This window comes from Peromyscus maniculatus, chromosome 2 (assembly GCF_049852395.1).
Source record: "Peromyscus maniculatus bairdii isolate BWxNUB_F1_BW_parent chromosome 2, HU_Pman_BW_mat_3.1, whole genome shotgun sequence".
NCBI lineage: Eukaryota > Metazoa > Chordata > Mammalia > Rodentia > Cricetidae > Peromyscus > Peromyscus maniculatus.
Window position 1 is genome coordinate 21,752,772 of NC_134853.1, and position 27,311 is coordinate 21,780,082.

At 43.3% G+C, this 27,311-nt stretch overlaps 2 protein-coding genes across 2 annotated transcripts in view; one reads left to right on the top strand and one right to left on the bottom strand.

Annotated features, from left to right (window-relative positions):
- LOC102903903 (signal-regulatory protein beta-1-like) overlaps nt 1–19,035 on the top strand; it is a 35,039-nt gene extending 16,004 nt beyond the window's left edge. The window contains exons 2-6 of the mRNA XM_076563846.1: nt 433–786; nt 11,496–11,813; nt 12,681–12,995; nt 17,709–17,823; nt 18,775–19,035. Of these exons, the coding sequence (XP_076419961.1) occupies nt 433–786; nt 11,496–11,813; nt 12,681–12,995; nt 17,709–17,821 (1,100 nt within the window). The 3' untranslated portion in view covers nt 17,822–17,823; nt 18,775–19,035. The remainder of the gene's footprint in view (nt 1–432; nt 787–11,495; nt 11,814–12,680; nt 12,996–17,708; nt 17,824–18,774) is intronic.
- The window catches only part of LOC143266765 (uncharacterized), a 401,183-nt gene that overhangs the window by 141,686 nt on the left and 232,186 nt on the right, over nt 1–27,311 (bottom strand). The gene's annotated exons all lie outside the window — the stretch shown is intronic.

Sequence of the window (27,311 nt, forward strand, 5' to 3'; positions counted from 1 at the left end):
GGATTATCACTCCACCTGGTAAAGCAAACCCCATTGAGAACTGGAGGCCTGACCTAGAATCTTGTAATCAAACGTACATCTCATTAACTTTAATCTAGCTCTTACACTCATATCTAACTAGCTTTAAAGAGTCCCATGAATCACAGCCAATACTATTACATGAGAAGGGCTCATGCCATGTGCACGGAAGGGGAAAACCAGCAGATACTGGATGAAGCATTGCAAACTGAATTGGGGCTTCAGTCAGAATCCTGCCGAGCTCTCAGTGTCGGGGATTCAGTTTTCTCCTGTTTGTTAATCCTTGTGTTCAGAGGCCCAGGTGAGGAAAACTGTGATCATGTCATGCTGAGCTCTAGTAAGTAGCAGTATATGATTATGAACTAGAGCCTCTGGGTTCCCATCATGATGAGTACTGACTGATGTTTCCTGCAGGAGCAGATACACAGAAGGAGCTGAAGGTGATTCAGCCTGAGAAATCAGTTTCTGTTGATGCTGGAGAACCAGCCACTCTGAACTGCACTGTGACCTCCCTGCTCCCTGTGGGGCCCATGAAGTGGTTCAGGGGTACAGGGCAGAGTCGGCACCTAATATATAGTTTCACACGAGAGAAGTTCCCCAGAGTCACAAATGTTACAGATGTTACAAAGAGAAGCAACCTGGACTTTTCCATCCGCATCAGTAATGTCACACCTGCTGATGCTGGTACCTACTACTGTGTGAAGATCATCAGAACAGAATCTGACAGGGAGATTCCGTCTGGGGGAGGCACAGTGCTGAATGTGCTTGGTAAGTACCACTTTGTCCTCCTCATCCCTGATATCTCGAACAGGTCAAAATGTGCCCAGGATTCTGTGAGCAGCAAGGAAGAAGCAAGTGTGGAAGTGACCCTCGTGTTCATAGGGTGACTTTATTCCAACTGTGGACCAAGGAAGCTGAGGCCTAGACATCCTCTTGGCTAGAAGTCCCCTTCTGGTAAATGGGGGTAAATTAATACCCTTGTCTGAATGCCCAGCCATGCTTAGTTTTCTGTCAGTCCCAGCAGAGTCCAGCATACTGGCTACATTAAGACCCGAAGAGCTGACTGCCCTGTCCAGGGACAGGTCAGACCTGGCCTACTGCCTCCAGAGTATATTTCCCCACCTGAGTAAGTCTTTCCTTTCTGCCCCAATGACACAGGACCTAGTTATGACAGGTTCCATCTAGATGTCCACAGAGATGCCAGGTAGCAGGCAAGCAGGAGCTCTTTACCCCCAAGGTATGTGTCTCCTCCTCCCAAGAGGTAAAGCACATCAAAGCAGAAAGTGACAGGGTCAGGGTGCAGTGTCCTTTTCTCATTTCCTCTTCATCCACAACACACTGAGAACATTCCACAACATGCCCACATTCGCTGTGGAATGCCGCAGCCCTGGTTTAGATGCTGGCTCCAAGCTAGGCTTATGCCTTGGATGTGTCTGAAAATGTTTTATGTCAGGGACCAACTCTCAGGAACTGAGAGTTCTGGGCACTGTAAGCTTATATCCTGGAGTGTCTCCATGTGGAAGATCTCCAGTCATCAGCTGAAGCAACAAGACACTCAGTTTGAATTTCCTGACAGAAGCTTGAGGTTTTTCCTTCTAAGTCTTGATTCTGAGAATTTTATAGAATGAAGAACAGTCAGACTACCCAGCCCAGTCCTGTTTGAGATGTGAGCCCTGTGCTCCAGTGCCCTGTCCATGATCACATAGCCATTGTGATCATTGTTGCTGAGATCTGGTCTTGAACCTACATCTGACTCCTGGCTAGCTTCTTGCTGTCCAAGCATGGGACTCTATCTCAACTTAGAAGCCCCACAGAAGTAGTGCCACAGTGGATGACCCCATTAAACCACAGTCCTGGCAATAAGGCACAAACCCTGTGGTCAAGGCCTGCTGGGTTTCAGGGTGAACTGGTTTATCAGCATATTACCTATTACTTACCTGTGTGCAGCTGCAGCAAGTCTCACAACCCCTCAATGGAGAGGGACAGGGAGAGTGGCTTCATCCTAACTCGATAGATGTCACAAATAAGGACAATGAAGTTCTAGGTCACAGATTTCTTAGGCAACCCCAACCAGCAAGTGGCTCACTTAAGATGCAATCCATAAGCTTCCAGTCATACTTCGTCTGCCATGTCATTTGCCCGAAGGATGCCCTTGATGACAGAGTGTATGGAAGGAGGGAAAAATACAATGTGCTATGTGTCCCATCTCTGTTAGGTCATTTTCTCCCTAAGCATGTGTTATAGGGGAGAGGTCACTTCATCCCTTTAGAGAAGATGCTGAGGTTCATAGTGGACACCTGACTTGTGAGCAGATGAGGAATAATCAAGATGTTAACAAAGTGCCCTTCATCACAGACTAACACAGAATACACGGTATACAACCTACATAGTTTATTCCCTAAGCAGCAGTCAGAGAATGGAGCTGCCTCCTGTATCTAGTCTTTAAAATGCCATCTGTCCATGGAAGAAGGAAAAAGGCTGGTCTCCCAGAGCCTGAGGCCTCTGGAATAAGAACCTCCTGTCTGGAGACTCCTGGAACAGGGATTTGGCCTAGAATTCCTCAACTTAGGTTCTTAGAGAAGAGTCCGAGTCAGTGGCAGGGTTACAGAAGTGGGGAGTGTTGCTTTGTTGTGGTAAATGAAAGTGAGGGCACATGAAATGGCCTCTGAGACACAGCAGGGAAGTGGGGACAGAGTCTCTGTTTCAGCCTCAGTGTCTTCATCTGTGGCCTGGTGATGACCACAAATCCTCTGGCATACACCCTGGTGGCATCATAGTTTTAAAACCCTGGATACCTTACTGAAATTGAACTTCAATTTTTCCTTTTGTATAATGTATACATATCACTGCCATGAGGACCAGCCTCTAGCAGCTCATGGTTTGAAGAAGAGCCCTGGAGTCAGTGGACTAATCACTCAATTTGAATTTTCTATCAGAAGGAGTAAAACTTTGTCCTCTGGGGCCAGCAAGGGGAAAGAAACAACTCCCTGGGGCCAGCAAAAAAGGGAAATCACACACACACACACACACACACACACACACACACACACACACACACACACACTTAGGGTCTCCCTATCATCTTTTCTTTCTGTTCTTTCTTTTTTTTACTTCTATCCAGATTTATCCCTTCTGTCTCTCTTAATGTCTTCCTTCTAACTAACTTAATTTTTCTCTTATAGCTTATGTATTCCAGCAAATCTTAAAAATCTTTTAAGCAGTATAAAAATTATAATGTGCTTACATTCTGTTTTTTAAGGGAATGATTACAATGAATACAAATAAAATCCAACATGTTTTCCATATCCCTTACATGATTAAATATTTTATGTATTGCAGATGAAAAACAAGTTGTCCCAAAAACCCGCATAGATTAACAGTGTGTAAGCAAGCAAAGTATGTTTCTTAGCCAGTTCTTTTGCTGGCAGGCTGCATTTTATGGTTACAGAGAAAGGGGCAGTCATTTCATTACTTATCTCAAAAGGTAATCTTATAAGTAATCTTAGAAGAATCACAAATCTAAACTTTTATATATGAAAAAGAATAAGTCATCTCTATTTTAAATCCTCAGGGTGCATACTAATTCATCAACAGTTTTTTTTTTTATATAAGGAATCTGAAGTCTGAAATAAGCACAAAGAATTAATCACCATTTCTGATTGTCAACCCATCCTTACAAGGAAGGCATGTTAGCTAGTAATAACTGGGCTGCTTTACTCTTGTTCCTTGACCTCGAGTCACTCATTCAACTATGGGCCTTTCTGAACTTTAAATTCTTCCACCAGTTTTTACCTCAAAGCTATTAATAAAAACATCTTTTTTTGTTTGTTTTTGTTTTGCTTTATTTATTTATTTATTTATTTATTTATTTTTTATTTTACAACACCATTCAGTTCCACATAATAGCCACAGATTCCCATGCTCTCCCCCCCCGCCCCCCTCCCCTTTCCCCCAGCCCACCCCCCATTCCCACCTCCTCCAGATCAAGGCCACCCCCGAGGACTGAGATCAACCTGGTAGACTCAGTCCAGGCAGGTCCAGTCCCTCCCTCCCAGACTGAGCCAAGCGTCCCTTCATAAGTCCCAGGATTCAAACAGCCAACTCATGCACTGAGCACAGGACCTGGTACCACTGCCTAGATGCCTCCCAAACAGATCAAGCCAAATGACTGTCTCACCCATTCAGAGGGCCTGATCCAGTTGGGGGCCCCTCAGCCTTTGGTTCATAGTTCATTTGTTTCCATTCATTTGGTTATTTGTCCCTGTGCTTTATCCAACCTTGGCTTCAACAAGTCTCACTCATATAAACCCTCCTCTTTCTCACTAATTAGACTCCCAGCGCTCTACCAGGGGCCCAGCCATGGATGTCTGCATCCAGATTCCTCAGTCCTTGGATGGGGTTTATGGCACAACTATCAGGGTGTTTGGCCATCCCATCACCAGAGTAGGTCAGTTCCGGCCATCTCTCAACCACTGCCAGCAGCACATATACACAATGGAATACTACTCAGTAGAGAAAAACAATGACATCATGAGGTTTGCAGGCAAATGGATGGATCTAGAAAAAATCATCCTGAGTGAGGTAACCCAGACTCAGAAAGACAAATATGGTATGTACTCACTCATAGGACGATGCTAGATGTGGAACAAGGATTACTGGACTGCTACTCACATCACCAGTGAGGCTACATGGAAAACAGGACCCCAAAAAAGACACAGAGAAATGGATGAGATCTATATGAATAGCCTGGACATGAGTGGGACCAATGAAGGGCGATGGTCGAGGGAAAGAGAGCGGGAGGTCCTAGCTGGATCAAGAAAAGAGAGGGAGAACAAGGAATAGGAGACCATGGTAAATGAAGACCACATGAGAAGGGGAGGAAGCAGAGAGCTAGGGAGGCCCACTGAGATCAACAAAAACATCTTAACCTAACTTAAGTCATAGCTAAAACTTTGTTTCAGCCATGATGCACACTGAAACCAGTGAACACAGTTCTCAACATTAAGATTAAAAGAACTTGAGCTATCTTAGATTCTGGTACACAATTTTCTTTCTTAATCATTAACCTAAGGCACAGTCTATACAGCTCCTCAAGAGAAAATAGCTATGTCACATGTCCTTTTTCTTATTTTCTATCCTCTGCAGTCCCTGCTTTATTAGGGGTGGGGGTGACAACATATCTTGCTTTTACCTATATTAGTTTTCCCACTAAGAGAGCCATTATCATAATCCCTTGCAATACTTATTAAAGACCCTCAATCATCAAATTCCTATTTAAACTAACACTATAATTGTTTAAAATCATCGCTTCAGTTCAACAGTACAGATTGGGAGGAAATCACTTTTGTAATTCACATGTAAAAATGCCCTGTAGAACAGAATATTTCTGTGAGATAATCACACTACATTAAAGGCAGTGAGGATTCCCCCATACCCATTCACACCATGCCATATACTAGGGAAAAACAGCAGCAGCAAACATGTAAAGGCACAGCAGTAACAATAGACATTCTGTGGCCGAAGCCATTGGGATCTTGCCTATCTGAGAATCACCCACCAATGCCTTGCATGCTGGTTGACCGATTCCCCTGAAGTCAATTGTCACCTGTGGCTCCTCTGACATGGACACAGACATATACACCTGCACCCAATTTCCAGCGTGCTATGACAATCCAGAGAACTGCCAGGAGACTTAAATCAGGAAGCCATGGGTGAGAAACTATTTATTGTGGAATCCTCAGTTTCCTTTTATGTAATGATGACAGCCATGGTACCTGGTCAATATTATGGACACAACCTAGATGTTGATATCAGGGATCATTACACGGCATTGTTAGTTCGGTGCTCTACAGGGCAGAAGACTGAGACTGTCCACATATGCATCCCAGCACTGCTACTCTTTGATGTGTGCCACAGGGGCCTCCCTCACATGGTACCCTCTCCCTGCCAGCACAGTATGTAGACTGGCTATACTGAAGGAGTAAAGTCATACTTAGAGAGACTGCTGACTTGTAGGACATATTTTCAGTGTGAGCTGTGTTACTAATGGGCCATGTGAACTTGGACTCTTTACTCTCCCTCTCCAGGCCTTAATTATCAATGAACTTAGGTTGGGGTTGGAGGTTCTCCACCTAGATGCTCTTTGAAATAATCTGGGAAACTGAGAGAAATCCCAGATCCAGGTTCCATTCATTGGTCTGATATGAATTTTGGTATCAGAAATATCTAAGACTCCAGAAGGTTCTAATAAACAACCTGGATTGAAAATCTTTTTTGATACATTTTGTGAAGCAACAGGAAATATTTGAAATTATTCCCTTGATAGAACTGTTAGGCCACCAAGCTGAGGAATGACAACACTGTATGTTTCAGAACAGCAGGGCACAGCCTGCTGAAAACAACCTGAAGACCAATTAATGTGCCAGGGACATTTCTCCAGGAGGAGACCCCAAGGTCCTTAAAATCCAGCCAAAGCAGAACCATGTTCAACTTCACTCTCAGGACATAACTTTCCTAGATTGCACAGGTCTGCATTAGAACAGTTTCAGGGGCCAGACATTTTTCTTTCCCTCAGAAATCTAATGATACAGTACTTCACTGAGCCCTAGCACTCTTCCTTATCATGGTTATCAGCTCTCTAGCCCCTGTGGAAGAAGTGCTTACAGTCCTGATTGTGCTTTAAAAGCCACTGGCTAACTTAATGAGAGAATCATTAAGAAAGAGAAGGATTTCAGGGTATAGAGCAATAGTTCTCAACCTGTGTGGTCGAGATCCCTCTGATGGTGGAACAACATGGGTCCACATACCATATTGTACATATCAGATATTTATATTACTGTTCATAACAGTAGAAAAATTACAGTTATGAAGTAGCAACAAAAAATAATTTTATGGTTGGGGGGTCACCACAACATGAGGAACTTGTATTAAAGGGTTATAGCATTGGGAAAGTTGAGAGCCACTAGTTTAAAGGTTTCTGCTCCTTAAGTAGATATTTCATGGAAAGGGCAAGAACAATCTAGAGACAATGCCATCTTGTGCCTTTATGGATTTTGCTGCAGCTAACAATGGCAAAGAATAAATATATGATCTCACATCTAGTAACAACTGCAGTGACAAGTAGAATTTGTAAGCACATATGTAGGCATGGGATTCTACCTTCATTTTCAAATTTCTGTAGTGATGTTTCATACAGTTTTTATGGAAGGGGATGCTGATGTTCATTAGACAAAGACCAAGATTTAAATTAACCACATATCGAGGGTGAGATGAGCTTTGCTCTTTTGTCTGTTTAACATGTGCTCCCAAATGCACTCTGATCTTAATCCCGCCAAAGGTTTGGTCACTCAAATCTGGTTAGTGTTAAGATACCCAGAAACTCCTGATAAATGGTGATTTGCTACATCCCTTGTCTTAGTTAGGGTTTTTATTGCTGTAAAGAGACACCATGACCATGGAAACTCTTTTATAAAAAAAACATTTGATTGGGGTGGCTTACTCAGAGCCTTAGTCCATTATCACCATGGCATACATGGTAGCACGCAGCCAGAGATGGTGCTGAAGAACAAGGTGAGATTTGTACATCTTGATCCAAAGGCAACAGGGAGTGAAATGTGTGTCACACTGAGCATAGTTTGAACATAGGAGACCTCAAAGCCAAACCCTAAAGTGACACACTTCCTCCAACAAGGCCATACCTATTCCAACAAAGCTACACCTCTTAATAGTGCCACTCCCTATGAGATTATGGGGCCAAATACGTCCAAACTACCACATTCCACTCTCCGGACCCTATAAGCTTGTAACAATATCACAATGCAAAATTCATTTAGTCCAACTTCAAAAGTCCCCATAGTCTATCAAAGTATCAACATGTTTTAAATTTCAAAGTTTAAAGTCTCTTCTGAAACTCATTCAGTCTCTTAACTGCAATGCCTCATAAAATGAAAATTAAAAAAAATATGAACTTCCAATATATAATGGCATAGGATATATATTACTATTTCAAAATGTAGGGAAGGGAGCATAGTGAGAAAATACTGGACCAAAGCAAGACTGAAAAACCACTGGGCAAATTCTACACTCTGCATCTCTATGTCTGATGTCAAAATGTTCTTCAGACCTCCAACTCCTTTCAGCTTGGTTGACTTGTAACATACTTCTATCTCTTGGGCTGGTTCTACTTTCTGTTAGCAGCTTTCCTTAGCAGGTATCCTATGACTCTGGCATTTCCAATATCTTGAGGTTGCCAAGGCAACTCAGTTTTCACCTTCACAGCTTCATAAATGGCCTCTCTAGGCCTCCATTCAGGGATACCCATGACACATGCATAGCCTCAATAGATTTCCTTGGTAACTTCTTGATTGTAAAGCCATAACCATGTGGCCAAACTTGCCAAGTTCGAATGCTTGCAGTGGCTGGAGCTCCCTGTTCCATGACATCTTCACCAGTTTTCTGGTTTCCTTGACTGCCTAACCTTGGACATTCTGAAACTTGCTCTGTGGACCAGGCTGGCCTGAAACTCAGAGATCCACTGGCCTGCCTTTGAACCACTGAGATTAATGGTGTACACCACCATACCTGGATCTAAGACTTTCTTTAATTCCTTTTTACGTGTTAGAATCATTCTTGGGTGGGATCTTGCCCTGACGTCACCACTCCCTTTATTTCATTTCTTAATCTGTTTATCTCTTTGAACACAGGGCTTAATTCCATTCTACTTTGTGTTCCCTTTCTCCTCAAATTGTGAATTTTGATTTTTCCTTGCTCAGCTTGCTCTTTTTTATTTTAAATCTTCATTAAAGTTAACAATAATAAGCAAGTGAGTGTGTTTTGAGATTTCCTCTGCCAATGGAATTAATCTAAAACTCTTCAAATTAGCCACAGGCAGACTTTTCAGACAAGAGCAAACAGCGGCTGTATTCTTCAGCAAAATATGAAAAGAACCATCCCTAGGTAATATACTAAAATTCTTCTCCTCTGAAACTTCTTGAGCCAGTCTCCCACAGTTCAGATCATCCATCTTCTACTAGTATAGCCCATTAAGCAGTAATTAAGCATTCTACTATTGCTGACATGGTGGAAATATTTCATCTTGTGAGCTTTGTTACCCAGAAACCATATGAACTTAGATTTTCACTTTCCCTCTCCAGACCTTAGTTATCAATTAAGTGGGGGTGGGTGGCTCTCAACCAGGCTCTCTATAATTAGCCCCTTTGAAGAAAGTGCTAGTGGTCCTGAATGCACTGTAAAAGGCACTGGCCAACTTAGTAAGACGATCACTAAGAAGGAGGATAATGTCAGGGTATAAAGGTACTTCTCAACCTGTGGGTCATGAAACCTAGGCTAGTTGAGTAGCACTTCCACAGGAGTCTTATATCAGATATTTATACTATAGATTATAACAGTAGTGAAATTACAGTTATGGAGCAGCAACATAAATTTTTATAGTTGGGGATCACCACCATAGGAGGAATTATATCAAAGGGTCTCAGCATTAGGAAGGTTGAGAACTACTAGAATAGAGGCTCTGCTGCTGTGGGATGTTCTGTATGTCCTGTGGGAGCCCTTCTTGGGTTCTTTGTGGCGTTACCCAGCAGGTCCGCATAGAGGATGATTAGGACCATGGGCCTGAGTGCAGGTGTCTGAGATGGTCTGCACTTGGCTGTGCTGGGGGATGGTCTGTATGTCAAGTTGTTCTGATTGATCAATAAATAAAACCTGATCGGCTGTGGTTAGGCAGGAAGGATAGGCGGGACTAACAGAGAGAAGAAATAAAAGGACAGGAAGGCAGAAGGACTGACTGCCAGATGCCGCCATGACCAGCAGCATGTGAAGATGCCGGTGGGCCACCAGCCACGTGGCAAGGTATAGATTTATGGAAATGGACTAATTTAAGCTATAAGCACAGTTAGCAAGAAGCCTGCCACGGCCATACAGTTTGTAAGCAATATAAGTCCCTGTGTTTACTTGGTTGGGTCTGAGCAGCTGTGGGACTGGCGGGTGACAAAGATTTGTCCTGACTGCGGGGAAGGCAGGAAAACTCTAGCTACACTCTGCTCCTTATATAGGTTTTTCAGAGTAGGGGCAGAAACAATCTAGAGATATGCCATCTTGGGCCTTTATGAATTTTGCTGCAGCTAACAGAAGTGGCAAAGAATAAATATATGATCTCATGTGTAGTAACCACTGCAGTGATACATAGAATTTGTAAGTTCACACTTAGGCATGGGGTTCTACCTTCATTTTCATCTTTCTATGGTGATGTTTTTATTCAGTTTTCATGAAAGGGGGCATTGATGCTCATTAGCTAAAGAATAGGATTCAAATTAACCACCTCTCGGGGTTGAGCTTTGTCCTTTGTTCTGTGTTACCTGTCCACCCAAATGCACTCTGATATTAATCCCACCAAAGGTTTGGTCATGGGAAAATGGGAAATGTCAAGATGGACAGAAACTCATGATAAATAATGACTCGGTATAGCCCCTCAAGCCTGTAGGGACATCAGGTGTGCTTGTGTTTAGATAGCTTGACTTCAAATAACACTTGTTTACACTCCTGGTTTGATGCACATTTGAGAAGGAGTCACATATATACAAATACACATGTGTATGATATTTCCAAATGTACCTGTTACACATAATAACCTCAACATAAAACATCTACACAGCACACTGCCTTCCTCCTGCTAGTCCACCCATATGTGTGCTTTTAACTAGGGAGTATACTCTGTGCTCAACAGGCTCTTACCTGTTCTCCTATGATTAACAGTTAGAAAATGAACCACCTTTAGCTTCTTCTGCAGAAGATAATCACTGTTTTCAACCTCAAATTAAGTTCAACTGAAGCCCATTTGGAGATGCAGACTAGTGAGCTCTCAATGTTAAATATAGACTTGACACAGATGAGACGTACTAGCACGTTGTTCAGGAAAGGAAGCAAACAACTGGGGAAGCAGGAAGGGCTCCAGCTTTGTGGTACCTCTGTGATGTCATTTATTTCCTGGGTTACTATAGATGTGAATCTAGAAATATTTTCCCTAGATTTGTAAGGTTTCCAGAGGAAGCCAGCAGGAGTAGATGGTAGAAAATATAAAATACACTGACAATTGCCTTCATTTGCCCAGGCTGAGAATTCTACCTGGCCTTGCCTTTCCTCATTTACTGGTTGGGATCTTTGCCAAACTCTGGAGATAAAAGAATAAGGGACATCCAAAAAGGACCAGAACTAACCCTGCCAAAAAATTTTCCAATAACCAAAAAATAAAATGAGGAGGATAAACAGTTAAGGTACATGTCTAGGACACAGCTGTCATCTTGAAGTAGAGCAGATCCTCAGTATGGTTGAAGCTCTGGCATTGATACTAACCACCACAGTAAACAATAACAATGAGAATAATATTTATGAAGGTTCCTCACAATGTTATGTCAACAGTGGTGGCATCACAATCACATCATTGTCTACATGCTTCTTTATAGCTAAACCGTCTCCTCCTGTGGTCTCGGGCCCTGCAGGCAGAGTTAGTCCTGGGCAGACAGTGAGCTTCACATGCAAGTCCCATGGCTTCTCTCCTCGGAACATCACACTTAAGTGGTTCAAAGATGGAAATGAGCTCTCTCACTTCCAAACTACTGTGGACCCCAAAGGAGAAAGTGTCTCCTACAATCTCTCCAGCACAGCCCAGGTGGTGCTGAGCCCTCAGGATGTCCACTCTCAGATCATCTGTGAGGTGTCCCATGTCACCTTGCAAGGAGGCCCTCTTCGTGGGACTGCCAACTTGTCTGACACCATCCGAGGTAAATGTTGCTGAATCCCAGCTCAATCTCATATCTGTTCAGAATGGTTTGGTCCATAGTTCCCAGCAAAAATTCATGCATACCATATGGGGATGGGAATCATAGACTATGGTCAGCCTAAAGGAAACTGTATTTATTTTAACAGAAGAAATTACAGCTGTACTGATTATGATCCACAGTCCTCATTCCTGGTATTTTTTATGTATTTTACTGTTGTTATTATTTTCTCAGTGTGCTTGGGAGTTGTTGTAGATGTAACCAATCGTCTTATTAAAATAAGAAACACAGAGCCAATGTAAAAGAGAAAGCCGAGAGGTCAGAGCTCAGAGATAAAATCTTACCTCCTGCAGTGCTCCTAGCTTCCCCAAGAGAGAGCTACTTCCTGTTTGTCTGTCTTTAAATAGTCTTCCTGTTCTGCCTTCTCATTGGTTGTAAACCCAAACACATGACTGCCTAGTCACTGCCTGTAAGTACCGCCCTCCAGGTCTTAAAGGCATATGTCTCCAATACTGGCTGTATCCCTGAACACACAGAAATCTACCTAGCTCTTCTAACCACCATGCTCTTGCTATGGCTCTAATAGCTCTGATCCCAGGGCAACTTTATTTATTATCATACAATTAAAATCACATTTCAGTACAAGTAAAATATCACCATAAGTTGTGCTTATTGACTTCACTTATTACGACACTTACCCTGTGCACCTATGTGTCAGGAGCTGTGTTTAGGGGTTCTACTGTGGCACAAATACTCATCCTGTCCCATGACAGACTTGCAAGGGAGCTGGTTCCTCCATACTTCAGCCTCTCCTCTGGGGTCTTTCTGTGCTTGGCTCTGAAGTCTCAGCTTCTGCTTCTGCTGTTTCAGTTTCACCCACTATGGAGATCAGCCAGCAGCCACCAATGGTATGGAATCTGATAGGTGTCACCTGCCAGGTGCATAAGTTCTACCCTTCAAGCCTTCAGTTGTCCTGGTTAGAGAATGGAAAAGTATCCCGGATAGAAGAGCCTTCTATATTTGCAGTAAACAAGGATGGAACCTACAGCTGGACTAGCTGGTGCTTGGTGAATGTATCTGCATATGAGGAGGACATGTTATTCACCTGCCAAGTTGAGCATGATAGACAGCCAGCAGTCCTAAAAACCCACACTGTGGTGATCAGTGTACAGCAGGGGGAACATGGTATTGGCACCATGTCTGGTGAATCTCCACCCCAGCTTCTTGGCTGTTGGCAAATTTTTCCTTTTTTTTTTTTTTTTTTTTGGATGTCAAAGGTAGTATTTTGCTTATTGTATGATAGTCCTAATATCTACAACTGAATAGAATGTTAAAGTTAGCTTTCATTGCCAACTTCTCCAGGGTCTCATGCATCTCTCCATTGTTGTGTTGACATTCACAGATATTAAATAATGGAGACAGGAAGGCATCATTTTACCTTAGAATCATGTATCTTGCCTTTTTTTAACCTAAAATTTGTTATATCCTCATTTCCATATTCTTCCTTTTCAATATCTTCCCTGTCTCTTTTCCATTTCACACTTTTCCATGAATATCTGGGTCCTCACTCAGTGTCCTATGCTACCTCCTGAGTGTAATCCCAATGTACCTCCTGATGACTTGTAGACTTAGTGTGGATCAGGAACCCAACTGACTGTGAGTGGTTATAACAGGATCCTCATTTCCTCCTGTTTTGTTTTAATGGGCAAATGTCTTATCCAGACCCTGACTCTACACTTACTACATGCAGCTTTCAATTTGTCTATCATCTCTTGCCTTCATCAGTCACCTAATGAGTCATCAGTTTTATAGACAAGAACTCTAGGGGTGGGGAAGCAATAGGGATGTTGAGTTCTTGCCCTGAGACCATGTGACCTAGTCTAATATACTAAAGGGAAATCTAACATCCGTGGGAACAAGGTCATCAACAGTATCCTAGGCAAATTTTGCTAGTAAAGTTTTTCCCCTTATCTTGTTGGGGACTATGCTAGGACTTACAGTGTGATAGAGACCACTCTATATGAATTTATTTTATTTTTCCTTTCATGAAACACCAGCTGTGACACTCAACTCCCAAGACTTTTTAAAAACTCAGGTTCCTTGTCATACATCCTTTGTTGTGAGCCTCATCTGTTAGATAAACAATGGGTTTCCCAATTATCCATTATATCACCATTAAAAGAGTCAAAGTTAGCAAGTATCAGCTCTCTTAGAGTATGAACTATGTAGATGCTGCATAATTGTACCCTCTGATGGATCTGTCCTGTGTGCTCATACACTTGCAAATGCAGTCCACCAATAGGTGCTCAGATAAAAAGGGATATTTTCATTCAAATTCAATACCATCATCACATTAAATGAAATTAATTGATAGTATTCCAAATAGACTGTATTTTCAAAATTACTTTATAGACTTTTGTGTACCACAAAATTAGGTTCCTCAAAAAGTATCATACTCTTCAATTTACCCAATAACTAATAAGTTAGAACTAGCACTTTAAAATTTGTCCATTTTAGCTGAATTTTCGAACTTCTGCTATAGAATTTCTTAGATAGTCATAAGTCCTTCTTAAGTCTAAGTATATATGTGTGTGTGTAATTATGCTCCTCTATAAGTACTGATGTGGAAAACTTGTCATATCTCTTTCATTATATCAGTCTTTGTGGAAGATTTCCAATATTTTCCTTTTCTAAAACAAACTTCTTTTAGTGGTCATATCCATAATTTCAGTCTCTATTTCATTGATTTTATATTATTCTCTCTTCAATATGTAAAAAGAATTTGTGGAAATACATCATGGGTCACCAAATGATAGAAAGGAAATTGGGGTCTTGTCTTGGGATTCTTAGTGCCATTTATTTAAGAATGAACTTTAAGGACAGGAAGCCCAATTCAAATTTTACTAGAGTTTTAATGTAAAAAATCCCTTAGGCAGGCAAGCTCTAAATCTCATCAGACTCCCAGAGGCTGATAATGTAGAAAAGAAGGGGAAAAAAACAGAAACAAACAAACAAACAAAAACTGCCATGCTGTTCTAGCCAGCACAGAGTCCAGACACATGGTGAACAATAGGTGGGAAGGGAGCGGTAGGAAATAGTACTGCAGCCCACACATGGTACCAGAGAAAGATAGGGGAAAAGTGGGAGAAAAAGTTGTCCCTTCTTAATCAAGCCTCAGAAAGGTGAACTTCACTGCGGCTCAAGTAGGAAGAACTGTCCTGGGGGAAGGAATGCTGGGAAGAAAAAGGGCAGCATCTCATTGAAGGAATAATTATTCCACCCCTTTATCGTGATTTAGGTTTAACTTGCCTTCTTATGGCCCAAGTTGTGATTCTGTTCAATTGATGGGAAGTTTACTTAAGTTTTGTTGCTACTCTAAGGATAGTATTTCCTTCATTCTCTTTGTTTCTGGTTTAGTTTGGTCTTGTTGGTTTCCTTGAGGTGGGAGATAATTTACTTCAATGCTTGATGCAGAAAAATTACCTTTCTATGGATAACTATTGTCTGCTACTTTAATTTAAACACTTTCACCTCTACCACAAGCCCTGGAAACAATGACCATTAGTGCTGGGATCTTCAGTGCCAGACAGTTCAGTAATCAAATTACAAATTCTCTTCTTTGAGTGTATTTCCCAGACTGCTATTCCATATCAGAATCACAAGGAGGTACTCTATGGTTAAAGTGGGAAGGCCTATCTTTCCAGAACACTGATATCAACACAGATATGAAAGAGCCTGTGTTGCAGAGGGAGCCATGGCATCACAGTGCAAGGACAACAAAAGACACAGCAACTCCTCAGAGAGCTGGAGCACTGAATGGCCACTGAGAATTCTTTCAGGCTGAACAGGAGGGAAGAGGCAATAGAATTTATATCTGTACTCCGCTGCATCAAGTTGGGTGTTTGCTTCTTCCTAAGGCCCCATCAAGACCATTTTGATTTTTGTTTGTTTTTTCTTTGTTGTTGTTTGTTTGTGTTTTCAGGCAATGTTATAGTTTCATTGTAAAGCCAGGCAAAGAAGTATATTATTCAGATTGCTACACAAGAAAAGTCAATTCAGGGACTCTAACATCACACCCAAAGTCAAAAGCACCCACCACAAAAAACAAACAAACAAACAAACAAACAAACAACAAAAAAACAAATGCAACCATACTATCTGTGGCATGATGTTCACCTTGCTTTGTTTATACTTCTTAAACACTGTGAAGCCCTGTGTCTAATAAAAAGGTGCCACCCACACTCAGAGTGGTGCTTACCATCTCAATTAACAGGCAAGACAATGCTCCACACACCCACCAACAGGTCAACCATATCTATAAAATTCCTCAACTGAAATGCTCTTCTTAGAATTCTAGGTTGCAGGTCATGAACATTTAAAACTATTATTGACAGAGTCTCAGAAAACCTGGGCTCTGATCTTCCTGTTTCTACCTCCCTAATGTTAGTATTACAGGCATTGGCTACAAAATTGATTTTGTGTTGTTGTTGTAGTTGTTGTTGTTGTTGTTGATGTGCTGGCTATTGAACCTAGTAACCTAAGCTTACCTTACATCTTAGGCAAACACTACAACCAATACACAACCTAACCAGACTCTTTCTGTTCCTAAAACCAAATTTTAATCTTTGATTAATTTCAAAATTAAAAATACTACTTCCTGAACAACAGACAAATTTTAGAAGACATCTACACTGGGGTGGACTTGGGCTGTATGATGGCTGAGGCACCAAACCCTGGCATGTATTCTGATAGACTCATCTATAGAATTTTTGTTCCTCATCTGCATGTTTTCGGCAAGTGGCTTGGTCAGGCTGTTGGCCAGTTCAGCAGGCTTTCTTACCCCAAGAATCTGGATTTTTCCAGGATTCTTTTATCTAAACAAGGCACTCTGTAAACTCTTTCTCTCAATGGATCGTCTTCATGTGCATGTCTGGTTCACAGCTATTCCTGGGTAATTGAGAGACTGAACTTGTCTTGTCTAAGGACAGTATCCCAGGGATCATTCTAAATACCAGCAGTGAGGAGCTTCTCTGAATCCCACTAACCTTGTGGCCATACCTACAGATCAGATTCCCCATTGAAGAAGAAATAATAATCCTAAAACTGAATAGTTCATTCCAGATCAAAATATGGGTGGCCATGGCCCAGGAACACAGATTTAGATCACATATAAGGTGACTGTGTAACAACTTTAACACAATTTTTGCAGGAACTGAACAAAGAATGTCATAAGTCAAGACACTTTTGCAATACGTTGGTGGAAACACAGAAGAAGTGGTTTACAACACATCACAGAACCCTAGTAGAGGCTTCAGATTCTATCTGATGACACACTTAGTATCTAGGTTGGTAGAAACTAGTGATCTGTTCAGTTAATATTAATACATTATAAAGGAAAAAAATATTCTGCTTGTACATTCCGAATTATTTACTTAATGGTAACATAGTTGTTATGTCAAGTACAGAGGAAGGTAATATATGGCTATTAAAAAGGTTGTATATGGTCCAAGATAATTTGGCTCTGGACCTACAACATGCCAAACTTTCTAATTCATTGAATTTTAAGAAGCTAATAATCATTACCAAAAGTTCAGATTGAAGGTTCAGCTTCTTTGTGGGAACTTATGTTCATAAAAGCAGGTGCTATGTGGCACTGAGCACAAATTCTTACCCAGTTTCTCTAGCAGGGAAACTTGGTGACTTATGGCAGGTCCAGTGGTGAACTTGAAATCTCTTTACCATATCTTTTGCTTTGAATTATTGAAGCTAGAATAGGGCACAGATGCAAACTCCTCAGAGATTTGAAGTACTTGGGAATCCACAAATGGCCCAGGTAAAGATCCCTGAGGATGAACTCCTTGTGTCCTCTCTAAAGTTTTCCTACCGCTTGATTTCCAGAACTGAAGACATCAAATGCTGCTGAAATCCTTGTAGCTGTGCTCCTTGGACCCAAACTGCTACTGGTAATTGGTGCCGTTGCCATCTACATGTACAAGAAGCAGAAGGCTTGACTGTAAGTTTGGAGGGATGGAGGCTGTAATAGTTACTCTTCTGTCAATGTGACAACACACCCTAAGGAAATTAATTTATATAAAAAAAGGATTTATTTGGCCATACTATTCCAGAGGCATGAGTTCATCAATCCTGAGAGGCATGAAGACAGATCAGGGGGCTAAGAGCTCACATCCTTGTGGAGAGCATGAAACAGAGAGAATAAACTGGAAGTGTCACAAGGCTTCAAAACTCACCTGCTGTGACACACTTTCTCTGGAAAGAAGGCTGCAGTGTCTAAACCTCTCCAAACAGTACTGTCAACTGGGAAACATGCATTCAAATATCCTAGAATATAGAGAATATTTCTTATTCAAACCACCAGGGGGTTATCAGTCTTTGGACTAACAAAGAAGGGGCAGGGGCAGTAGGAGAGCCAAAGTATTTGTGAAACAGTTTTACCATCTGTTGTGATGACATATTGCTGAGGATCCTCAGGAATCTCTTAGAACCCTTTGAGACATCCCCATTCCAAGCTCCAAGGAAGTGTGTGTATTCTGCAGGAAGCTTTCTGTCAAGGATCAACAAAGCCATCCAAAGAGGCTTAAAGGATTGAAGGACCAGGGCCCTGAGTAGGATGTGGGATATTGTCCTCACTGTCCCTATTGGAGGTCACCACAGTAAGTGGAAGGCTAGGATTCATGGGAAACAGCTATCTATATTATGGACCAATTTTTAGAAGTACCAAAGACCTGTAATAAGGACTGTCCCTGCTTTGGTCTCTCTGTTATCACAAAGAATAGAGATAGACACTCAGAAAGACTGTGTGTCTTAGTGATTAGGCAATATTCTTATGACATGGGCATCTCATCCACTCAGGACAGGAGGAGAGCAGTACCAGGGACATTGCAGCACTAAGGTACAATGTGTTCATTATGAAAGGATTTTTTTAATGAGAGGTGATTCTCCACAGCTCTTCTCTTCATCTTCTGCAATGTTGGACCCTGAGTAACTGACATCACCTTTCTTGGAGGGGCTCAGACTACAAGAAGCTGGTGGGAAGCCGTGGAAGGCTGCTACAAATGCCTCCCTTAAGAGGACAACTCCAACTCAGAATTCTCTGTTATTTCTCTGCCTAAACATTGATAGCTCATAGTTGTGATGCTGTGGTTTTTGGATTCTATTCTTGAGCTTCTTAATCTCATTAATAAAAGATTTTAATAATGTGACTCAAGTGAAATTTCAAAGGTAATCTATTCAAGTTATGAGGGAAAATTCCAAGTTCAGGGACATATATAACTCAGCAATCTCACAGAGGAGAAGAACGGAGGAGTAAATGGGAAAATATAATCATGTTGTTTAAGAAGACATGGAGGCCAGATATATGGTGAAAGGGGGCATATCTAGAAAAATCAAGGAAGCCTAAAGTATCAGAATTTGGCGAGCCACAGAAATATGAAATAGAAGTCCAGCTGTATATCAGTGGAGTGGGAAGACAATTAGCATGGAGTATTGGTAACATAACAGCTTAATATTCAGTTGTGCCTTGCTATGAATTCATTGTGTTCATAATTCTCCTAAACTGTATATGTGTGTGTGAACCTCCATTTCAAAGCACCTGGATAGTCATGTAGACAGAACCTTCTGCTTCTGAGCTCCAGGCCCCCTCTTTAGCACTTGTTTTGGGTAATGGCCTTTTGCAAATATCCTCCTTGAGCTACTTCCTAAGATAGAGCCAACCCCCAACAAAGCTTTAAAAGACAAGCAAGGAACAGATAGCTACCAGACTATCTGCTAAATGCCTGAATACCCCTCCCCTTCTCCAACTAGGATAAAATGTCCTTTCTGAGACAAGCTGTCTCATAGGCCAGTGCCTGCCCACTAGAGGAACAAGCTTTGTTTCTTGTGCAAATCAAGCCCTCCCCCTCTTTCTCACTGCCCCAGAGAACTTCTTAGATCAAAGAGGTTTTCATCTCAGCAGACACTTCAAGCTGTGATGCAGATTGACTAGGTATCAGTACTCCTCTCCTGCCCAGTTAGGAAACTGGCAGCAGAGGAAAAAAGTGACAGTTTTAATTTTTAGTGACCTACAGACTCCCCCATCACCTGTAAGTTTATAGTTGAACACATTTATGGCAAACTTGTAATGCTTTCACCTAACCACAGTAAGGATGTATTTCTAGCACATAAATTCCTTTCCTGATTTATTCAAACTGCTAACTGACTCCACTCTTATCTCTCCCATTTTGGGTTCCAAATAAAATTGCCAGGAAGCCTCTGGTGGAAACCCTGCAATCTTGTGTTGTATACAAAACATGAGGTGTTGCTGCTTGGGATAAGATATAGACTAGTCCTGAAAAAAAGAGGGCGAAACTGAGGGAATTAAAAGAATTGAGAGAGTTGAATAAGTGACTGAATAATGGGTAGCAGATGAATAAATGAATTGGATGAAAGAGCTTCGTGCATCTGGATTCATTCCTGTGCTGATGGTAGCCTCTCTCCTGGAAAGTGTAATATTAAGGCTGGATCCTTAAATATTATACAAAATCAGAAAAGATATATTTAGATTCAACCAGCATCCAAATTCCAAAAGAAAGTGACAGAAAGAAAGACAAAGGAAAACTTGTTCCTGTCTGATGTGACCACAGTGAGGTAGGCAGAACCAATTGAATATCAACATAGCATGTGGGGACTTCACAGGGTAGGGAGACTTCTGGGAAGGGAATGGGTAGTATATAAATTAATGGGAATTTGTTTTGTTTTGTTTTTTTGACACAGGGTCTACTTTATAGCCTTGACATCACTGTATAAGCTAGGTAGACAAGGCTGACCTTAAACTCATCAAGATCTACTTGCCTCTGTTTCTTCAGTCCTGGGATTGAATGTGTGCTGCACCATCATGCCTCTCTAGGAAAATTTATTTCACTATCCCTTTAGTGTGGTTTAAGAGGGCCCACTGTCCAGGTAGTTAGTGAAGGGTTTACAACACACCCCCACGGTCGCATATACTGGGCGGACACTTCCGCCTAGCCAATTCCAGGTCAGTATAGGCATTTCTGGGTCAGGGCGTCTCTTGTAACCAGGATATCCAGCAGACCCGGACACCTCCACCTAGCAAGTTCCGGGTCAAGGCGTCTCGTGTAACCAGGATCTGTGACATTACATGGCCACGTAAGCATGCAATGTGACCATGTGATCTACACACACGTGTGGAGTAGTGACGTGACCTGGCCATGCCCCCAGCCAGTTTTAAAGTGGAGCGCCATGATTCCCAGTCCCCCTTCTTCTCCATGCATGTGTCTCTCCCACAGGCCTGTGCACTCTATCCCTTTATCTCTAATAAACTCTATAAGCGGATTCTGTCATGTTTCGTGACATTTCCTTGCAGGGTAAGAACACAACGCAGCTAAATAACTAACATTTTGGTGCCAAAACCGAGTGGGCGCTTGTGGGCGCCCTGTGCCTGGAAGCCCGTGAACCGGGTAATCTGCTCCATACGCGACAGACCGCTCTCCATTTGCCTGAACCGCATCCAAATTGCATCCAACACCGCTTTCTTCAATTGGTGAGTTCCCCCATTTTTCGGCCAGCGTAAACGGTTTCCTGAATCTGTGAGAACGACCATTGATCGTCCGGCGCCTCACACATATTCTTGAGACCAGGGGTACCCCCTACCATGGTCTTCATTGGCTATGGTTGGCCCCTATCGCAGGCCTAACTTTTCTAGCCATCTCCCACGTCTGCAGCCTGAGATATTTCTCGTGTTGGGGCCACCGTCGAGGTGCATCCCAGGAGCCACGTGGGGTGGACGGGTTCCATCCTCCCGACGGGGAGGCAAACATTGTCTGGAATCTCGGAGATTCTTTTCCCTCACCGTGGAGGGGGCCACTGCTTCTAGCTGACAAGTGGAGAAGCAGGCCGTGCCCGGTATCTGCCCTGGACCCTGGGGACACCTGAGGTCTTGGCTCCGGATCACGTTTATTTTTATATTTTTTTTTATTATTTTTCTGCCTCCGCTGCAGACATGGGAAACAAGGCTTCCAACCCTGTTAGTCCTTCCTCTCCGTTAGGCTGTCTTGTTGAAGCTTTAAAACCTCTCAGTTTAATACCTTACATAAAGATTTCTAAGCTAACTCATTTATGTTCAAAAAGTGGCCAAAGTATGCTTTAGCGAATAACAAAAATGGCCGCTGAGCGGCAACTTGGATCCCGATATTTTACGGGAGCTCTCTAATGACTGTCGGCGTTCAGGCAAATGGAAAGAGTTGCTTTCTTCTTTCTCAATGCTAAACCGTCTCTTCTCGTTTCCTTCTCTCCTGCTCATATGCTCCTAGCTGTACGTAAATCAGAGGATTCTCTGACTCCGGAATCTCTGACTCTAGATCTTGCTAAGGAACCAATAATTAAAATTCATGTTCCATCCTCTCTCTCTAACAGAACTCTCTCAGATACAAAGTAAGCTGGGTTCTTATACGTCTAATTCTGCTTCCTTAATTAAACAGTTTCAATATATAACTCAATCTTACAGTCTCACCTTTCATGACTTCCTGAGGAGCTCAGGCGAGTATGGGAACAGGCGAGGACTCATGCAGACAAAATTCATCAAATTAACCTTTCACACCCCCAGGAGATGAGGTGGTTCCTGACCAAGAGCCACACTGGGACTACAACACCCAGAGTGGCTGACTAGCCAGAGATAGGTTTATTACCTGTTTCCTGACAGGTCTCTGTAAGGCTGCCCTAAAACCAGTAAATAATTCAGGATAAGGACGAAAATCCGTCTCTTGTTCCCCAGATCTCCCCGACTAAAACTTAAGCATCTGGAGAGCAAGGCTCCTGACCCCACAGGCAAAAGAGTGATCTGTGGCATTTAAGGTTTGCCAGGGAAAAGATAAAAGCCCGAAAACAAAATTGCCAAGTGCTGGCACTCGCTGGCTTCCAAAAGCTGTTGGGTCCCTGTTTTAAGTGAGGAAACAGACACGGGCTAGTGAATGCCCTGCCAGGCCATCAACAGTCTTGTTAAAAGTGCCACCTAGAAAAACAGTCAGCTGACTGCCCCCAGGCACCAAGACGCATGGGTACATCAAGCTAAGACCTCCAACAGACCTAGGCTTTGCTACAGACATGGCAGGGAACCCAGAATGCAGCAGGGAAGCGATTTGTTTCTTTCCTTCTGGACACCAGAGCCATTGACTCAGTCCTGGGAGTTTTGGGATGCCACCTCATTTATTGTTGGGGTTGGGGGACAGCCTTATCTACCTCAGCAGACACCACCACTTAATCGTATTTTCAGAGGCATCCCTCTCACACACACATTCTTAGTGGTGCCAAGTTGCCCTGTACCTTTAATGGGGAGGAATCTCCTAGCTAAGGTAGGAGCATCCATTTCTTTTGCTCCACACATTTACCTCCTCCCAAACATGCCAGCAGCTCTCCTACTTGCAGAACTTCTTCTCCGAGAAATTATTCCTTGGTTTGGAGTCCCTGCTTCTCTCCAGTCTGATAATGGTCCAGAGTTCACTTCCCAGATTTCTCAGACACTAGCTAAGTTCCTTAATATCTCATGGGATTTTCATATTCCATACCGCCCCCAGTCCTCAGGAAAGGTGGAGCATACCAACCGGTCTTTAAAAACCATTCTTACCAAGATGTCACAGGAACTTCATCTCGACTGGGTAAGATTATTGCCTCTAGCTCTCCTCAGGCTCAGGGCTCTTCCTAAAAAGCCTCTTTCAATCTCTCCATTTGAACTAATGTATGGAAGGCCAGTTTTAACACCAGGTCTTTTTACCAAGCTTCCAACTGTTCCAGTTAGCCTGTTAACTCCTCTTTTATGTCACCTAAGGTCTATTCTATGGAGCTATGTGGACTTTTCACTGCCTCAGCCGTGTGACAATCCTTGCCCATCTCCAATACATATTGGGGATCAGGTTCTTCTCTTTCCTCCAGGCCAGCGCCCTTCACCCCTTTCCCCTAAGTGGCAGGGACCCTTCAAAGTAATTCTTGTAACCCCCACAGCTGCTAAACTTGAGGGCTTTCCTCACTGGGTCCACCTGTCTCACCTGAAACCTTTTATCTCACCTCCATCCCAGAAAAATCTCTCTTCATATACAGTGAAACAAACAGGGCCTCTCACTCTCAAGCTCCAGAGGACATCAGGACCCACTGCCTTGTCACCAGTTCCAGAGGAATAAGGTATCACCCCTTCCTTTCCCAACCAGGGCCACACAGAGCCGGAGGCAAAAGGACCATCAAAAATATCCAGGCGGTAAGGAATAATGTAATGCAACAATTTATCATTGTTCAATACACAGCAACTGATCACCTGTGTTTCCTAAGTGCTAACCTAATAAGGGAAACAGGTGCCTTAAATGAACTACCTCTACTGAGGCTTGTCTCAGATAAAAATTAAGCAGGGTACTAAGACCAGATCTACCTCAGGTAAATGTCACATGCCTCTATCTGGACAGGCCAAATCTACCTCAGACAAATGCCAACTCCAAAATAAAATAATAATGATTCTTTCTCTCTAAGCTCTTTCTATGTCAACAGTATCTTGTTAAACAGAAGGTCCCCAACCACAGCACGGATGGACAGCTGCAGAACGAGGAGACAGCAGAACGTCATTCCAGGACCTCCACCATCATCCCCAGACTTCACAAGATACCCCTCATCCCCCCAAGAGCCAACCAACGCCCACTATTCAGCTGGAAGCAGTCTTTGAGAGAAACGTCGCCCCCATACCCAGTCAACCACAATTTTTTCTTTTTTTAAAAAGAGTCAGGAATGGCCGGGCGGTGGTGGCGCACGCCTTTAATCCCAGCACTCGGGAGGCAGAGCCAGGTGGATCTCTGTGAGTTTGAGGCCAGCCTGGGCTACCAAGTGAGTTCCAGGAAAGGCGCAAAGCCACACAGAGAAACCCTGTCTCAAAAAAACCAAAAAAAAAAAAAAAAAAAAAAAAGAGTCAGGAATGAAGGGTTCACAACACGCCCCCACAGTCACATATACCGGGCGGACACTTCCGCCTAGCCAATTCCAGGTCAGGATAGGCATTTCCAGGTCAGGGCGTCTCTCGTAACCAGGATACCCAGCGGACCCGGACACCTCCACCTAGCAAGTTCTGGGTCAAGGCGTCTTGCGTAATCAGGATCTGTTACGTTACATGGCCACGTAAGCGCGCAACATGACCATGTGATCTACACACATGTGTGGAGTAGTGACGTGACCTGGCCATGCCCCCAGCTGGTTTTAAAGTGGAGCACCATGATTCCCAGTCCCCCTTCTTCTCCACGCATGTGTCTCTCCCACAGGCCTGCGCACTCTATCCCTTTATCTCTAATAAACTCTATAAGCGGATTCTGTCATGTTTCGTGACATTTCCTTGCAGGGTAAGAACACAACGCAGCTAAATAACTAACAGTTAGGTCTCCACCCAGGCCACAATACCTGTTCTCTTAACCATGAATTTTCTTTAATGGGCTCTTATTGCTACTCTAACATCTTCCTGAAAAGGTAACCCTGAAACCATTTAGGAGTGAGATCAGGATCAAAGCCTCCAAATACTCTTGTTATCTCTGGCTTTGGAATAACAAGGCTGCCAAAAAGCCCAAGGCCGTTTTGGGCTTCTAGACAAAGAAGAAACTAGTTGTTGCTTTGGGGTCTTTTTACCCTAAATATCCTGTTCAGTTTCAACCTCTTCTTCTTCTTCTTTTTTTTTCAAATGTAATTCTTCATTGATTCTATGGGAATTTCACATCATGTGCCCCAATCCTGCTCACTCTCAGCCTCTCCATATCTGCCCCTCATACCTGCAGCATCCCCCCCCCCCGAGAAAACCCTGCAAAAATTAGTTAAGCACAAGCCACTCCGATCAATATGGGCCCAGCAGCAGCTTTTCCCTCAGATACCAACATGGTCTCATCCTCATGGACCTAGGAGGTAATAGCCACAGGCCTCAACTCAGACACTGGCTGTTGTAGAGCCATGGAACCAGATATGGATCTTGGCAGCAGCCCAGGCCTGGGCAACCATGGCCCTGTGTGGCTATACAGGCCAATCAGATTGGCATGGCCCCCATGGAAGCAATGCCCCTGGACACCATGGCCACAGGTTGTGGCTTAGACTCAGACATCAATATGGCCTTGGGTGGCATCATGGGCCACACATATCAACACAGACCCTGGCTGTGGTAATACTATGGATCCAGACATGGTCCTTGGCAGCTGTCTGGGCCTGGATGTCACCATGGCCCCAGGTGGCAGTAGAGGCCACTAATATTGGCATCACCCAGTGGTTGTGTGGCCCTTGAACACCAACATGACCCCAGGTAGCATTGCAGACCCTTGTATTGGCATGGCCTTCAGTGGATTCAGGAGTCACAGATACCAACATATACTCTGGCTGAAGTAGGGCCATGGACTCAGACATGGCCCTATGCCGCAGCCTTGTCTTGGATGTCACTATGGCACTTGGTAGCAGCACAGGTCACTTAGATCAGCATGACTCCTTGTCCCTTTGTTATTTGTTTCCTTTGTTCTCTTTTGACCTGAATGGACAAGAGTTCTGGTGACTGTTCATCAGGTCCAGTAGGGTTGTCTCAGCTGAGGTATATGGGGGTTTGGGTTTCTAAATTCAGCAAATCCTCCAGTTCTTCTGGCTGGTGTTGTCCTTGCTCATGCCTATGAAGTCTGTTCTTCCAATTGGTGTGAGTTGTACCTGTGCCTATGGAGTCTGTTCTTCCAACTGATGTGGGTTGTGCTTGAGTCTATAGGGTCTGTTGATGTTGCAGGGGAGGGCTGGCCATGGGAAAGATGATGAGGTGGTGGAGTTGGGCAGTGGAGTAGGTCTTTTGGGAACAGAGCCCAGTCGGTGTTCCCAGTCATGGCTTGGTCTGCCTGCAGGTCTCTTACCGGCTGGCCAGACTCTGAGGTCTGCACCAGAGCTGTGGAGTTCTATCAGATTTAGAGGCAGGCCCCGCTGCCTTGCCGGGGATGAGGTAGGAGAGGAAGGAGCACAGTATATGGGGCTTAGGGCCTGGAGCTTGGAGCAGTTCAAATGGGAGACCAGTCACTCTCCTGGTCTTCCAGCTGGTGTGGGTGGTGCTTGTGCCTGTAGGGTCTGCTGATGGTGCAGGGGAGGGCTGGCCATGGGAGGATGCTGGGGTAGGTGGGGTTTGGTGGCAGAGTGGGTCTTGGGGAAACAGTGGGTGTTAGCAGTCGTGGTATGGCCTGCCCACAGATCTCTCACCTGCTGTCTGGCTCCTGAGTACTGGTGATTTTAAGTTTTAAGTGATCAGTATGTCCAGAACACTGTCAATCATAATAAATGCCAGCTTCAGTGAACCACAGCAGACATTCTGTATGGTCAGTGGACCTGGTCACATGGACCCTGACATTTAAAGCAGCCAATGAATCACCACGTGTGTTTATCAGGAGTTATATTTGGTTTGTTCCCTTAAAAGCTTGGTTCGATTTTGTACTCTTATCACTAGGATACATAGACCCATAAAGT